This window comes from Panthera pardus, unplaced genomic scaffold (genome assembly GCF_024362965.1).
Source record: "Panthera pardus isolate Hobbes unplaced genomic scaffold, ASM2436296v1 HiC_scaffold_24, whole genome shotgun sequence".
NCBI lineage: Eukaryota > Metazoa > Chordata > Mammalia > Carnivora > Felidae > Panthera > Panthera pardus.
The window spans coordinates 127429039-127445516 of record NW_026526810.1 but is presented as its reverse complement, the minus strand read 5'-3'; the positions used below and the strand labels follow the sequence as shown (position 1 = coordinate 127445516).

The following is a 16478-nucleotide window of genomic DNA, read 5'->3' as shown; positions in this document are numbered from 1 at the left end:
TTTCTTTTCTGCTCCCAATTAGAAGAGCTAAATTTAATTTTTTTATTGCCTATTTGTGACGCAGAGTAATTACCCCATGCTAATTAGCTTCGGGAATAAAATAAAAGGAAGTAATCCTGCGGAGTGATAAAAACATTATTTTAAGATGAAGGCCTAATTAATCAAGCAATTCTTTAAACCTGTGGTGGAAAAAATATTTAAATAAGAGACTTTTTCACTTACAGCACATGGCTTCCTAGTTACAATAAACGCACAGATCCTTTAAGGAAGCTACATTGGCACATTAGAGTCCAAAGAGAATTAGCCAGCAGGAGTGCTCTACGTACTAAAAACACTATTTTAGCCTCAAACTGCCAACAGCAGTACACTTTATCATCTCAGATAGACTCCGCTGAGGAAGAGGCGGGTCACTGGGATGTATTCTCTAAAAGCTACACAAGGATTCAGAGAAGTGAACACCAGCGGGGACACCCTCGGGGGCCATGTGGCCTGTGCCTTGCAGGGAAAAAGATCTTTTGGTCTTTACCAGGGGAAAAAAACGTACACTGGATAGAGAGAGATATTAGGATACGAGCTGGGGCACCAGGAGTCAATTAAATATTTGCTGAAGTCTTAACTTCAACAATAAGAACCAACCACAAGGGCAAAGACATGCCTCCGCCCACCCCCTCCCCCCACCCCCACCCGAGGATGGCCGACCCGCTGGCTGACCAGGGAAGGGTAATGACCGGGGGCCTGGCTCTGCTCTACTTACTGACAACAGACCTCGAGTCACCTGATCTCTCCGAGGCTAGATTTTCTGTTAAATGGAGAGACCAAACCCTACTTACATCAACAGGGCAATTTTGAGAGTCAAGATGGAGACAGACCCACTCTGAAACCCAGAGGAGTCCGTAAGACCAAAGGGACCAGGTGGGCTTCCCTAAGAGGTCACAGAGGGCTTGGAAACCCTGCGCATCTGAAGTTGATACGAATGATCCTCCCGGCTCCCACCTAGCTAATTTCTTAGGAAAATCACCTTTGCCCTCCAGGGAAAGACCACTGAGCCCAATCCAGGTAAAGAAACTAAAGAGGAACCTTAATGTGGTATAGTTACTAACACTGATGTGGATCCAGAACAGAAGCCCGGCGACGACGGTGTTCCCTCCCACCTTAGGCTTACGCTCACTTAAAGGACACCAACTCGAACGCTCCCTCCTTCTGAAAATCAGGAGGCCCTAACAAACACAGCCACACATTCAACCTCGAGTCACAACCTTTGTGTTTCAGGAAGGAATGAGCTATTGGTTTAGGCTCATCCCCGACGACTGATTACAGGTGAATGGCTAAAAACCTGTCCTCACACTATCACGGGCAGTTGCCATACAGTCTTCCGTGCAAAATATCCCAATATTAAAAGTGCATCAAATCCAGTAGACTTTTGCAATAGAAACGTTACAAAAATAAAAAAAAAAAACACACCTCTATATAAAATTAATTGTGCTTTCTTTTTAGAAACCACGGATGGTTTGTGTTCATAAATCTTTTTTTAATATATATTTGAGAGCTACGAAGCAGGTGAAAATTATTTCCTATTTTTCTATTTTTGACTCAGCCTCCCATCCTTGGCCCTTCACGCGGAGCCCACTGTAAGGCTCTAAAAATTCCAAGTTACGTTTTTTCATACTTGCCTCCAGGTAACCAGACAGCAGTTTTCAGGAAATTTCCCATCTTGTCATTAACTGTTAACTTGTGATACACTCGTTCCAGCAGGCTATGGAATTTGCTGGGCATACAGACCACTGGGTCTTCCAACGGGGTGGTTCTGAGAGCAGCGCATTAACAAAGGAATGACAAACGCAAACCGACAGAGGTGTGCATCACACAGAAGGTCTGGAACGTATGGCTACCGTGTCTACTGTGTCTCTGAATTAGCACCTAGGTAGACGTTAGTCTTTCACTCTCTTCTGTGTTCCGAACCAAAAGTCTTAGTGTCAGTGCGACATGATTGATACACATAGGATTCATTGTCCACGGGGTGTTACCTGTTCTTGTTCCCCAGCATGGCCTTTTTGTACGGAATGAGATTTTTCAAGTATGATGATCGACATGACATTTTATTTTTAATATTTCACTGCTCGTTCTCCGAACGCATCGATAAAAGTGGCGAGGAAATTCTCTTTTCTGCGGCGAGAAGCAGTTTCCGTTCTTCCAGCTTTTCCAGAGAAAGGGGCAGCATGTTTGCCCTCGTGGCCCCAAACCCTCAGCAGATGGAGGCCTTGCCCCCTCTGAGGTGTGAGTGTTTCCAGCAGAAATGGGAGGGACTGAGTGTAGCACAGGCCGCCTCAGGGACTCACACCCTCTGGCCCAGAGGGGACACTGGAGAACGACATTCCTATTTTGCACTTGCCCCAGGGGACCTCACATTCGCCGGCCACCTCACTTCTGAGGCTGCCCTACGACAGAAAGACAAACTGCACACAGATGTCCTCACTAAAGCGTCCGAGAGAGATGAGACACAAGTACATCCCTGCGGCTGCCAGCTCGGGGGTCTGCGAAGCCACTCCCATGGCGGCCCCCGAATCTTGCCTTGTGTGGGGAGGGCAGCACTCCGAGGAGGAGGAGGATGCCCAGCAGCCTGGCCTGTGACCAGACAAAGACCACGATGGCTCTTCCTTCCAGTGTGTGAAGGAACAGACGGTGGCCACCGAGGCAGGAGAGACTCGTGGTGGGGGAGGGAGGGAGAGAGGAGGCTGGCATCAGAGTCCAGAACAGCCCCCCGTGGGGGGTGGGCAGTAGCTCGGCTTTAATCGTCTTCTCGACACATCGGCAGGTTGACGAAGGTGAAGACGTTAAACTCTATCATTATCGAGAAGCACAAGAAGACGGCATAGAGGGCAAGCACACAGACCCCCAGCTTCCGGTCAAGTCTCCATTTGTTTAGATGGATGCCGAGGACCTGGAGGGACAGAGGACAAGCAGTGGCCTTGGGGACAGAGGAATACAGGGAGGCATTTTACCAGGGCCACTATACACAAACTAGGAACCGCAGAACTTTCTCCAAAATATGGACAAGGGCGAAGCGGTACCACAAGGCACATCCTGGGTCTGGTCAGACTGAGTCCCTGAGGGCTTTGAGACCCGTCTGATGGAAGGGCGAGTCTTGCCCTTGACCCAGGCCTGCTGGCTCCAGGGACACAAGCGGCCGCCCCCTCTGGGCTGGCCCTCCCCGAGCAGACACATCACTTTGCTCAGGACCCATGTTCGGCACCGAAGGCCTCCCTGCCCGGACTTCCTCTAGCGACAACCAGGGACTTTCTCTGGGTCTTCCCTTTGCTGCAGAACTTGGCATCCTCAGCCCCTCTCTGGGAAAACTTCCGATGCATCTACTGGCTCACAGCTTGGCAAACTTCAGCTTGGACCACCTTTTGGTGTGTGTGTGTGTGTGTGTGTGTGTGTGTGTGTGTGTGTGTGTGTGTGTAGATGGGCTTGGAGCACATCCTCATTCTACATTCTTTCTAGACGCTCCCACACTTCACTGCCTTTCCTTCTCATCTCTGAATTGAGACTTCCTAAGGACTGGATCACAGTTACCCCATCAGAGCAACACGATGTGTTCTACAGAGACAGACTGATCTGGGTTCAAATCCCAGCTTTGCCACCTCCTATCCCTGGGATTCTAGGCACGCTTTCTCGAACCCGAGCCTCGATTTCTTCCGCACAATGGGAATGGTATCATCAGGTGGCTGTAAGGACTGACTAGCATAAGCAGAGGTAAAGTGTGTGGGACAGACGTGTGGGCACGTGGGGTGAGGAGGCCTCAGTATGAGGGTGTCCTGGTCCCGAGGCCTGACAGCCATGCTCCCCACCTGTCAGCTTGGATGGACAGGGGTGAATTTCTCTCTTACTGGCACTAGTGAGGGGAGACAGACTGGGCCGTGGGGATACAGGGAGGTGAAACTTGCTCTGGTGACTTCTGGGTCACTCAGGCAAAAATGTGGTGGTGGGGGCCAACATTCTTGGCACCGTGTCTGGAGGGACCTGTGAATTTGTGTTTGCTCATTTTTATGCCTCACTGCCAAGGGGAAGAGGGAGGGCTTTCAGAGACTCTGCAAGTGACTGTGGATCCCATGGAACGACACATAATTCTGGAACCGGAAAGACTCACGGTGAGAGCGACAGAGCCCAGCAACAACACCACGGAATAGACCAGACCCCGGCTGTTGATCTTCACCTGGAAAAACAAACACGGGTGCCCTGAATCTCTGGGCTGCCGGGGCCCCCGTTCTGAGAGCCTGGCGTACCCCGGTGTATTCCTTCCCCTTCCGGAAAGCACAGGCAGGTGTTCGCGGCGAGCACATGGCTGTGGAGGGTCAGCCAAACGTGGGTTTAGGCCTCGGCCCCGCCTGTGAGGGAAAGGACTCAGAGGGGACGTGCACGCCCATAGGCTGCAGTGTGGGGTGGCCGTCCCGATGTGTGCTCGGCACACGGGGGCTACACATGGGCTTCTCCCCAACAGCTGCTCCTCCGGCTGTCCCGGAGGCCTTCAAGGAAAGGGGGTGCCAGGGTGCCAAGGGGAAGGGGGCAGCGTGTCCCCTGGAGCTCTCGGCTGGAACAGGGCCAAGGCCACTGTCATTCCCCATAAAGTGCTCGTGTCTGGCGTCCATCTGGATTATGGGGCAGTGAGAGGAACTTACCGTGGACCCATAGTTAATAACCATGGTCTGCAGGCCCCAGGGTATGCCGAGTCCCACTAGGATGTCAAACACATTGCTTCCTATGGTGTTTGAGACCGCCATGTCACCAAGGCCTAGAGGACAAGGGACATGAGTCATTCACTGAGGTGGCCGGAAACCCCTATTAGCGTCCTAGGAATCCCTTCTTCATGGACTCCGAATTTCAGAAACTTTTTATGAAGTCTAAATCCACTCTATGAAGTCTAAGGGGTCTCTTAGGGACCGAATTGTGACCCTTAAGATTCATATGTTGGAGTCCTGACCCCTAATTCCTGGGAATGTGGCATTATTTAGAGATAGGATCTTACAGGGATAAACCACTTAAAATAAGTCATTAGGGTCAACCCTAATCCAATATGATTGGTGGGGTTTTTTTTGTTTTTGTTTTTTTTTTAAGTAGGCTTCATGCCCTGCATGGAGCCTAAGCAGGGCTTGGACTCACAACCTTGAGATCAAGACCTGAGCGGAGATGGAGAGTCGGATGCTTAACCGAGCCACCCACACGCCCCCCAAGACGATCGGTGTTTGCTGATGTTCTCCAGGGGCTCACTGCATGCTTCACCCTCGTTGAATCCTCCCAGTTACCCTGGGAGGGAGAGGGCACTGTCCACTGTCTCACGTGGCAGATGATGGAACCAAGGCTTGGGACATGCCCAAGATCACACAGTTTGTGGGCGGTCCAGCATCCTTCACCCCGAGCCATGATGTGTACATGTGGCCCAGGTGATGGTGCCATGACCTGGGCTCAGAGGATAAGCTGTCGGGTCCTCTGCCCTCACGGCTTCCGCAGAGTGAATTCTTTTCTCCCCACTAGACTAGAAGCATCTTCGAGGCTAGGGGGCCATGCCGTCATCCCCTGCTTCCTGCCCAACCGGCCAGTGTCATACTGGCCACACAACCTAAGGACTTAATGATTGTGAGGGGTATGAAAAGTGAGAAAACAAACATTCACAACTAACACTCATGCTGGCTCACACCTGTTCTAGCCCGGCCTCTGAGCTCTCATTCAACGTGAGCGTCAGAACCTGGCACACATACAAATGTGTGTGCAGTGAACACGCCCGAAACACAAACAGCCATAAGCACACAACCGCTTTTGTCACCGAGAAGCCTGCAGCCACCCAGGCCGGCACCTGGACGGTCGGCTCACCCGTTTGACCACCGGTGCCGCTGCTGGAAGCCAGGTCCCGCCCGCCTCCTGCCCTGTTGCTGTCCTTTGCAGACCTCCGGGATACAAGGCCTCCCTTGACACTGACACTGTCTTAAGTGACTTGAAAATCGTGGCAGCTTGGTGTTTCTGGGGGTGGGAGCTCTGGGAAATCAGCCTTCCCACGAATGCAGCTGCTGTTTTGAGCCAGCTACTCGTCCCCATCACTAGATGGGTCGATGCCTGAGTTTGAGGGGCGCCTGGGTGGCTCAGTCTGGTGAGCGTCCGACTTCGACTCAGGTCACGATCTCACCGTCTGTGAGTTCGAGCCCCGCGTCGGGCTCTGTGCTGACAGCTCAGAGCCTGGAGCCTGCTTCGGATTCTGTGTCTTCCCCCCTCTCTCTGCCCCTCCCCCACTCGTGCTCTGTCTCTCTCAAAAATAAACATTAGAAAATAAAAAATAAAAAAAAAGATGCCCGAGTTTGAGAGGACAAGGGTCTCTCTGACACGGTGGCCTTCCTGCCCCACACAGGTGCTGCATATAGAGGAACCTTACGGCAACACTTCTCAGCCTTCAAGAGCACAGGCCTCGCTTGGGGGCCTCGCTGAAATGCAGATTCTGACTGAGTGGGTCAGGGGCGGGCCTGAGACTCTGCATGTCCCACAAGCTCCCTGGTCAGGCTGCCACCAGCCTGGGCCACACACGGAGCCAGGAGCCTTCAGGGAGCCGAGGGCGCCCTATCTCCGCGTGCTGCGGGGTCTGCTTGTGGGTAGACAAGCGGGAGTTTCGGTGCCCTCTCATGAAGAGCGCCTCTGGTAACCGTGTCTGCTGGATCCTCTGTCAGTGACACCAGCGTCACTTTTTTCTGAGAGCGTGTGCACACGCACATGCCAGTGGGGGAGGGGCGGAGGGAGCCGGAGAGAGAATCTCAAGCAGGACCCGTGCTCAGCGCGGAGCCCAACACGGGGCTCGATCCCACGACCGTGAGATCATGACCTGAGCCGAAATCAAGAGTCGGACGCGCTCGAACGACTGAGCCACCCAGGCGCCCCTACGGTGATACACTCCACCCCTGCCTCGCCTTTCCTCGGTTTCTGTGCCCCCACATTCCACAGGGCTCACTCTGAGATGACGTCCTCCCTCAGAGCCCCACTCAGCCCCAGCTCCCAGAGCCCCCTTTCTGACCTCACTGGGGCCGCCCCCTCCCCAGGCCTTAACCTTCTAGCATCAAGACCCCTGCCCCCAGACAGCCCGGACTCTGCGGGCAGTTTCTTCAACTGCATTCTCTTGCCCCCTTGACCCTCCATTGTATCAACCCAACAACCCCAGGGCCAGGGAACTTGCCCTCTCTCATCCGTGTGTTACTGGAGCTGGTGTGACTGAGTCCCACCCAACTTTGTGCCACAGAACATCAGCCAGGCCCTCGGGGCTCACTGCCTTTTCCTATTCCTCCCTGTACTGGTTGAACAGTGCCCGTCCCCGCAACTCACGTCTGCCCAGCACCTGTGAATTGGGCCTTATTTGCAAGGAGGATCAAAGGAAGGTGAAGTCATAACTGAATTAGGACGGGCCCTAAGGCAGGGACCGGTGCCCTCGTGAGGACAGGGAAGTCTGGACACAGACGCACACACGGGGAAGACCACCACGTGCCCATGGAGGCAGAGACCGTAGAGACACAGCCTCAAGCCATTCGGTCACCATTACAAGCCAGGAGAGAGGCCTGGGACAGACCCTTCAGCCTTTGGAGGGAGCACGGGCCTGCTACCACCTTGATTTTGGACTTCTAGGTCTCCAGACCCGTGCGACAACCAATCTCTTGTTTCAAGCCACCGAGCTGTGGTATTTTCGCTATGGCAGCCCTAGGAAATGAATGCACTCACCTCAAAGGTCACTCGATCACACCCCGTTCGCCTCAGCTGCTGTCCCCACTGTCCCCGTTCTCCGCAAGCCTCCAGCCTCCGCCAACCACATTCCCACACTTCCCTCCCCTCAGCTCTTATCTTCTCAGGATCCGACCGACCCATCAACCAACCCTTTCTCCTAACTCGGAGGAATGAAAGGTCCTTTGCCGATTTTCCAGAGCCGACTTTCTCGTTGGGGACTTCTATCCCCTCTGAGGTGTCATTCTGTGATTGGCCCCCACCTCCCGCCCCCCCTCCCCAAACTTTCACACTTTTGTTGGTGGATGAAGATCTATGGAAGTGCATGCTGGGTTGCTACCTCACCAGTGGAAACAGCCTTTATTCACTGCCCTTTACGGCTCTTTTGTTCTGCCATTAAACAGCATACAGGTTGACCCATGTCACATAGTGAGCCTTGACTTTAACAATAGGAAAACAGAGGCACGTGGGTGGCTCAGTGGGTTAAGCATCTGACTACTGATTTTAGTTCAGGTCATGATCTTGTGGTTCGTAAGATCGAGCCCTGCATCAGGCTCTGTGCTGACCACACGGAGCCTGCTTGGGACTCTCCCTCTTTCTCACTGCCCCTTTCCCACTCTGTGTGCCCCCCCCACCCCCACCGCCTCTCTTAAATAAATAGATAACCTTAGGGATGCCTGGGTGGCTTAGCTGGTTATGCGTCCAACTTCGGCTCAGGTCATGATCTCACGGCTCATGGGTTTGAGCCCCGCGTCAGGTTCTATGCGGGCAGCTCAGAGCCTGGAGCCTGCTTCAGATTCTGTCTTCCTCTCTCTCTGCCCCTCCCCACTCGCACTCTGCCTCTCTCTCTCAAAAAAAAACATTAAATAATTCTTTAAGTAAACTAAAAAAAAAAAAATAGGAAAGCAGAATAGGAACCAGATATAGGATATCCCTGCTTTGCCATCCTGGGACCTGAACACTTCTTGTTACTGTTGTATTTGCTATAAGAAGTTGGAGCTTCAGCTCTGTTCAATGTCACACTGGTGACTTTAGAGCAAGTTCATTTTTATCCAAGTTTGCACAAGCAAATGCTTCCAAAGGGCTGGAGGCGTTATATCTTGGTAGTATTCTCTCCACGGATGGAATCTGCTGCATGATGCTTTCCCACCACCAGCTGGCTCTGTAGCAGGACTTATCAACTACCAGGCAGAAGAGCCATGAACTAGAACTCCGGTGGGGGCCGGGAGCCTGCATGGCGATGCTCACAGCTGTGGGGGCCGAGGCACCGTCCTTACCTTGTCTCGCCACGATTAAGCTGGCCATGCAGTCCGGAACACTCGTGCCTGCCGCCAGGAAAGTGATACCCATGATGACATCCGGGATCCCAAGCGTGTATCCAATAATGGTCACCTGCAGAAGACGGGGGACAGGAACTCACGGAGGAACACCCAGACCTTTGCTTACTCTGAGTGTTTTCCACTTGAACCACAGCACTGCTGTTTTATTTACTGTTTTCAAAAGTCTAGCAAACTCAGTCAGATGAAAACAAAAGTCACCTACCGTTTCTCAAGACCCACAGACAACCACTATTAACACTTCATGAGCCCGCGGCTCTCAAACTCCAGCATGTGGAAAATCTTCCGGGGAGGGGGAGGCTGGTTACAGCACAGACTTCCGGGCCCCACCCCAAGTTTCTGATTCAGGAGGTCTGTGGTGAAGCCCAGAGTTTATATTCCTCACAAGTTCCCAGGTGGCCGGGACCCTCAGGCTACCGGTCTGGGAACCCGCTTGAAAACCACTGCTTTACAAAACATCCTTGACTTTCTCTTCGGGGTGTGTGTGAGAAAAAAAAAAAACAGAATCAGAGGACTATCGACACAGATTTTGCAGCTACCTGTTTCATGTAATAACTGACTGCAAACACCTGTCCATTGTACATTCTCATCCACGACACTGTCTTAAACTGATGCACAGATTTCATTGCACGGCTCTGGAGTTTCAGCGCATCACCGGTGGATATCGAGGTGGTCTCTTTCCCACTGCGTATAAGTGACATTTATTGAGCACTTGCTGTGTACCAGGTGTGTCACGTGCACAATCTCAGGCTCTCTATCATCCCCACCCACTGGGGAGGGGCCACTCTCGGCGTGCTCATTTTACGCCCCGGGAAACGGAGGCTCAGGGAGGTTAAGCGGCATTGCCTGTGGGCACGAGGCTGGTGAGCTGTGGAGCAGGGATTCTGGGCCAGGTCTTTCCGACTCTAAAGGCCATGCGCCAATCTCAACACCGCCCGCCTTGTGCGTACAGCTTTGAGTTCTTACTGCCTCCTAAGGATAAGCTCCAAGACACAGAACCGCCGGAGGGAAGGACAGGTGAGCTTTGAAGGATCTTGACGCTCGGTCACACAACTCCCCTGATAAACGCCTGACGCTTGAGAGATGGCTGGGGCCCTGAGTAGCAGCCAGATGGAAAGCCCTAGAAGCATCTGGATAACCCCATTCAAAATACTCATTAGCTCTGGCTTGCTTCCCCACCTAAAAACCAGGAACACTGGCATCTCTTAGGGTAGTTCACATCTTGATGGATGGCTCCAATCCCAGTGAGCAGTTGTTTGATTTAGACAAGCTGGTTTGCTTCTCTGAGCCTCAGTCCCCTCATCTGTAAAACGAGCTTGTTGATAAAGATTAAATGAGAAAGTGTGAGGTGACCATGCCTGGCCCGTGCAAGGTGTCCGTAGGTGTATGTTTCCCTTCTCTTTCAGTCATTCACCTTACAATCCATAGGAGCAGAGAGAATGAGGGTGATCAGATTCACAGAGAATCTGTGGGGCTCAGAGAGCCCCAGATGAAGTAGGCTAAGTGCAAAGCTCAGCCCTGGAATGTAGTCAGAGCATGTGGACTGCAACAACATCCCTCCCAGGACAAAGCTTTGCAGGGGGGTTTGAAGATGCCCCACCTGCTGAAAGACGGTACCCAGCTCAGCATCACCAGGTACAGGGCAGAGCGCACACTGACAGGCCCGCCCTGGTCTCTGCTGGAAGAGACACCGAGGAGGCCAACATGGACTGCTGATCCATCAATCAATGTTCGGTCTACCTTGGCCGTGATGGAGATCTCCCTAAGTACAACCAGGCCATGGCCGACTTGCTTTCAGTGAGGGATGCCAGACATCATAAACACAGGAGCCTGGGTTATTCTGATGTTATTGGATGCCTCCATTTTTCCTTTCTTAAATCACTGAACTGTGTGGCTAAGAAGCCAAAGGATGGAAGAACAGAAGGAAGGCCTCGTGTGTGCGTGCGCCATCCAGGGTGCTTAGGACCGGAGAGGCCACCTGAGTGTTGCTTTGCCCTGGACTCCGGCCCTGGGCTCTCTGAGCCCACCTGATACTCAGGCTTCAGAAAGGGAAGCAGAGCTGAGTCCAGACTCTGGGGCTATCTGTTGTGACCTAGTGGAAGTCATGGCTCCCCTCCGGTCCTCAGTCTCCCCAGCTGTGCAAGGGAGCTGGACACAGCAATCCCTTTCGAAGGACCCTCCGTTTTGACACTGGCATTCAAGAATCATTTCCCCTGAAGGCTTAGGGGTGAGGGATGTAAAAGCTGGTGGGAGTAAGGGGTGGGCAGGTGACCCTTCACTGCTCCCTGGCACACCGGTCAGGGCATAAGGAAAGTAAGCTCGTGTCCCTCTGGCCAGCACTTCTTGCTTCCGTAGAAACAAAGACTAACGTGGGGTGCTGTGAGCTATACCAATTTCTACTATCAGGGTCATTCCATTCCCTCCAAACTAAGGCAGGTTGACGTTCAAAACCGTAGGTAAGGGGGTCCCAGCAAAGCGGTTCCTGTGACCCTGGCCAAGCCGCTGCCATGACTCTGCTTTAAGAGTGTGGGTGGGGTCTGTAAGTCCAGGTGGTGTGGATGAGGGTGCTGTTAAATGTCCTGCCTCACTGCCAACTAATAGAGCGGATTTCAGAATACCGCTGTTTTCAGTAGAGAAGAAAAAGTCTCACTCATTCATGAATTTGATCTTATGTAATTCTCATAACCCACCCGAACGTCATGGAATACTTTTTTTTTTTTTTCCACTTGCAGTGGTTAGTTTGGGAACACACTTTAATAAGAGAAACCACTGGATCCTTTTTATCGAATAAAAAGATAGGCTGGCGTTAGCCCTATTCAGAAAAATGTCAATTTACAAGTGCAATTCATTTAAGGAATCGTTTTCATGATCTTTGTCCTCCTTTTCTGGGGGTGGGGAGGGTTGGAGAGTAGCTATTTTCAACTCCTCCCACCCCAACACACACACACACACCCACACACACACACCCACACACACACACACCAGCATCTATAAGGACTTTAGCTTTTATCTGAACAAAGCATGGAAGCAGCATTGGCTGCACCTTGCGGTGCGAACAGCTGTTAGCTTCGGCCGTGATCGATCTGTCATGCTCAGACCACGATGCCCGAACAGACACTTCCACTCTCCCGATGACCCTGTGAGGCAGGGATGATCGTCCTCCTTTCATAGAGGAGACTTGTGGCTCTGGAAGCTGAGTCACCTGAGTTCGTGGCTCGTGAGTGGGAGATCTACGATTCAAATTCATTTCCATGTGATCCCACAGCCCTTTTCTCCCCGCCACACTGCTCCTCTGGGGTTAAGGGAAAGGCGGCCCCTGCACCTCTCAAACCAAGACTCGCTGCCCTCTGCAGCTGGCGTCAGGCATCAGGCGGAGAGTGAAATGTCTACACGTGTACCACTGCGGTACGAGCTGCTGACAGGTGAGCTTTCACAGCAACAGAAACAGCTGTCTGTCACTGCTCCTCTCCTGCTCCTGGGCTCCCTACGTGGAGCAGAAGGGGGGGGCGATCCCATGGGGTGGCACACAGAGCAAGGGGGAAGGGGCTCCTGCTTGGCCCGCCCCAGGGGGCTGTCCCATGTGGCCCAGAGGAGCTTACAAGGAACTGTGCCAATGCCTCTCTGCCTGCAAAACATCTGTCCCCATGGCATCAGAAAGCTCCAGTAGGAGACTGATAGGCAGCTTGGGGTCACGGCTGAGATCATGGACTCAGGACCCAACACTGGGGACTAACCCCAACTCTAGACCTTACTGATTATGTAACGAATTGTGCCCTAGTTGGTAGTCGTGCAAGGGGGCCGATGACTCCATCTGGATGCCTCAGTTTCCTCCTCTGTAAAATGGGCAAAATAAAAAACACCTACCCCATCGGGCTGTCATGAGGGCAGGGGTTCCGGAAAGGGCTGCCTTGTGTTGTCTGCCTCACGTTCCCCCCAGGGACCCTGGAGAGGAAGGGGGCCTAGTGACTAGCCCCCCAGAGATCCTTATACAGCAGCCACACCAGCCCTGCCGTATTCTTCTTTGCACGGCACCCGGGCAGCATGTCTCACAATCTCCGTGTGAAGGTCTGTCTCCCTCAACGCGCCCCAACTCCTGCCTGGAAGGCAAGCGCCACGCGGTGTCTATCTGGGCGCCCCCGGTGCGCAGCACTGCCCCGCGCTCCTCTGCTGAACCTTTCTACCCAGCGACATGCCAACGGCTGCGGAGGGAGGGACTTGCACAGCAGTGCCCGAGGCCGCTCTTTGAACCCAGCTCTCCCAGCCCCCAGCAGGTGCCCGGCAGGGGCTGTGCCTACAGTCCGCCCTCGCTTCCTCCACTCACCAGCCACACCATCAGGTAGGAGAAGACAGCAATCCACAGCGTGGCGGTGATGAAGGTGACCATGAAGTACTTCTCCCAGCGGGGCTTGCTGCAGTTGGGGATGGTCACGCACAGGAGGAAGATGAGCGGCCAGGTGAACACCCACTTGGCTTTGTCCCCTCTTGCCTCTGCGGGGGGGCGGAGCCGGGGGCGGGGCGGGGAGAGAAACACATGCCAGGTTATACACCTGCCAGTCTACCTGTCCGTTTCGTTTCTCAAGCCGAACAAGACAACGCCCCCAGTGTGAGCCCCTGAACTCAGAAGTACACGCCTCCGTAATGGCACCCTGGAGGCGATCTCAATAAGACAAGCCGGTAAGTGTTTGCTGACCGCATAACTTCTGTCAGTCCAGATCTTTCATTCGTCAGAGTAAGGAAAGCGAGACCCAGAGCCGGAACGGATTTGCCCAGGAGAGCTGGAGGGGGTGCTGTGGGATAGGGTGGGCTCTGCAATCAGACAGACCTGGGTCGGTGTTCAGACGACCTTGAGCAATCCCATCAGCTCCCCCCCCACCGGTCCCCGACGGCAAGAGTTGTAGTAACAACAGTGCTATAATCAGTATACAGAGTCTTTGCTGTGTGGAGCAGGCATAGGGCTAACTAAGAGCTTTGCCTTTTATTGCTTTCTTCATCTGTTGAGCGGGAATGTTTTCTCTTTCTTGGGTGTTCCAAGAACGACATGATGTACACAAAACACACGCTGCGGCACACAGTAGGTACTTTGGAAACCTCAGCTCCTTTGTTCCAAGATCATACGCTCGGCTCGTTGCAAACGCGAGACTAAAGTGTGGGTGTCCTGGCTGGCAGGTAAGACCTCACTGGCCCCTACCGACAGAATCGACAAACAATTCAACCATGGAGAAGTGGCTTCAATAAGCCTGTGTGCAAGCCTGGTGTCCTTAATTAGCCACTGAGTATGGGTGCAAATGCAGACTCACAGTCAGCTTGTTGCCAATGAAACAGTGGAGGACGGACTTCTGAGGAGTCTCTCCTCCATAAAAGCAATGAGAACATTGGCAAAAATGGTCAGATCCAGCCTTTTTCAGAACTCTGGAAATGGACCAAAGGCCTGTAGTAATCCAGGCAGAGTTCACTTAAGAAAACTGGCTGCATATCAGTGAGAACAGTGAGCTTTGTGGAGTGTTAGCTTGCTCTTTTTCCATTCCTTCCCACTAGCTCTGGAGTAGCCTTGAAAACCATCATCCCCGGCATCCGCCGCAGGGGGTGGGACAAGGCTGGAGCCCCTTCAAGTCCATTCTGGGAGAACTGGCATCTTCTGACCTGTCTGGTGGTTTCCTGGAAGATCCCACTTCCAAGGTTGTCTTTATTTTTCCTGCATCAGAGCTCAGCCAGTGTGAACAGCTTTTTCCTTGGAGGCATTTGTTGAAAAGAATCAGAGGCAACTGCTGAACATCAGTGTCCACGGGGGTGGATAACAGTTGGGACAGACAATGAGCTGACCAAACAGCTTAAAAAAACAAATTGAGGAATGGGATGCCTAACAAGGGCTTTGAAAAGCTCCTACATATCTTGGTATCTAAAGACCAAAACCATATGCCCATGGTTATTCACATGCTCGGTGAAGATTTGAGAATGCCCTAAGCTGTCACTTCTGCCTCAGGGTGAGCCTCTGAGCAAGCAAGGAAGTAAAGACTAAGGTACATTTGTAAAGTTCCTGCCTCAGTGTTGAAGGCACGCCTCCAAACACACAACTCATCGGCAAAGCCTGGAAGATTTGTTTTGATCCAGGCATCTAGAGAAATCTCTGTGCAATCATTAGATGACCCTCAAAGAACCTAGAAGCTATCTCAGGGGCTACAGTGAAGAAGAATACAGATTTTACAGAATTAGCTGAGAAAATTCACTAAACAAACATCACCAATAAGCAGTGGCAACAAGCAGCCCTGGGAAGGGAGAAGAATCTGATGTCTAGCATCATCAAATTATTATTTAAGATGCCCAGTCTTCAACAAGAAGAAATCATGAGACATGCAAAGAAACAAGAAAGTATGGCCCATACATAGGAAAAAAATCAGTCTATAGAAACTATCTCTGAGGAATTCCAGACACTGGATTTACTAGACAAAGACTTTATTAAATTTTTTTAATGTTTATGTATTTTTGAGAGGCAGAAAGAGACAGAGTGTGAGTGGGGGAGGGGCAGAGAGAGAGGGAGACACAGACTCCAAAGCAGGCTCCAGGCTCTGAGCTGTCAGCACAGAGCCCGATGTGGGGCTTGAACTCATGAACTGTGAGATCATGACCTGAGCCAAAGTCGGACGCTCAACCAACTGAACCACCCAGGTGCCTCTATTTTTTTTATTATTATTTTAAAGTTTAGTTATTTATCCATTTTAGTAATTTCTACAGCCAACGTGGGGCTTGAACTCACCACCCCGAGACCAAGAGTCGCATGCTCTACTGACTGAACCTGCCAGGCACCCCTAGACCAGGCGGTTCTATAACCAGTCCACAACGGAAAGAAATTAGAAATCAACAACAGAAGGAAAACTGGAAGTTCACAAATATGTGGAAATTAAACAACATGCTCTTAAATAACCAATAGGTCAAAAAATAACTCAAAAGGGAAATCAGAAAATTCTTTGAAAGGAATGAAAATGAAAATACAACATAACAAAACTTATGGGATATAGGAAAGGCAGTGCTTAGAAACTGGTAGCTATAAATGACTATATTAAAAAAGAGGAAAGATCTTAAATCAATGACCTAACATTTCTCCTTAAGAAACAAAAAAAAGGGCACCTGGATGGCTCAGTCAGTTAAGCATCTGGCTCTTGATTTTGGCTCAGGTCATGATCTTGTGATTCATGGGTTCGAGCCCCATGCTGGGCTCTGCACTGATAGTGTAGAGCCTTCTTGGGATTCTCTCTCTCTCTGCCCCTACCTGCTCGTGTTTTCTCTCTCTCTCAAAATAAATAAACATTAAAAAAAAGAAAAAAAAAAGAGCAAATTAAGTCTAAAGAAAGCAGAAGAAAGGAAATCATCGAGATTAAAGTAGAAATAAAAAAATTGAAAAAA

At 51.6% G+C, this 16478-nt stretch overlaps 1 protein-coding gene across 2 annotated transcripts in view; it reads right to left on the bottom strand.

The window, feature by feature from the left end:
• Positions 1-1873: 1873 nt before the first annotated feature.
• SLC24A4 (solute carrier family 24 member 4) overlaps positions 1874-16478 on the bottom strand; it is a 171973-nt gene continuing 157368 nt past the window's right edge. For both annotated transcript variants that reach the window (XM_019462090.2, XM_019462091.2), the window contains exons 13-17: positions 13402-13568; positions 9021-9135; positions 4677-4789; positions 4148-4213; positions 1874-2938 (exon numbers count right to left, since the gene is read on the bottom strand). In XM_019462090.2, coding sequence (XP_019317635.1) covers positions 2786-2938; positions 4148-4213; positions 4677-4789; positions 9021-9135; positions 13402-13568 — 614 coding nt within the window. In that variant the 3' untranslated portion in view covers positions 1874-2785. The remainder of the gene's footprint in view (positions 2939-4147; positions 4214-4676; positions 4790-9020; positions 9136-13401; positions 13569-16478) is intronic.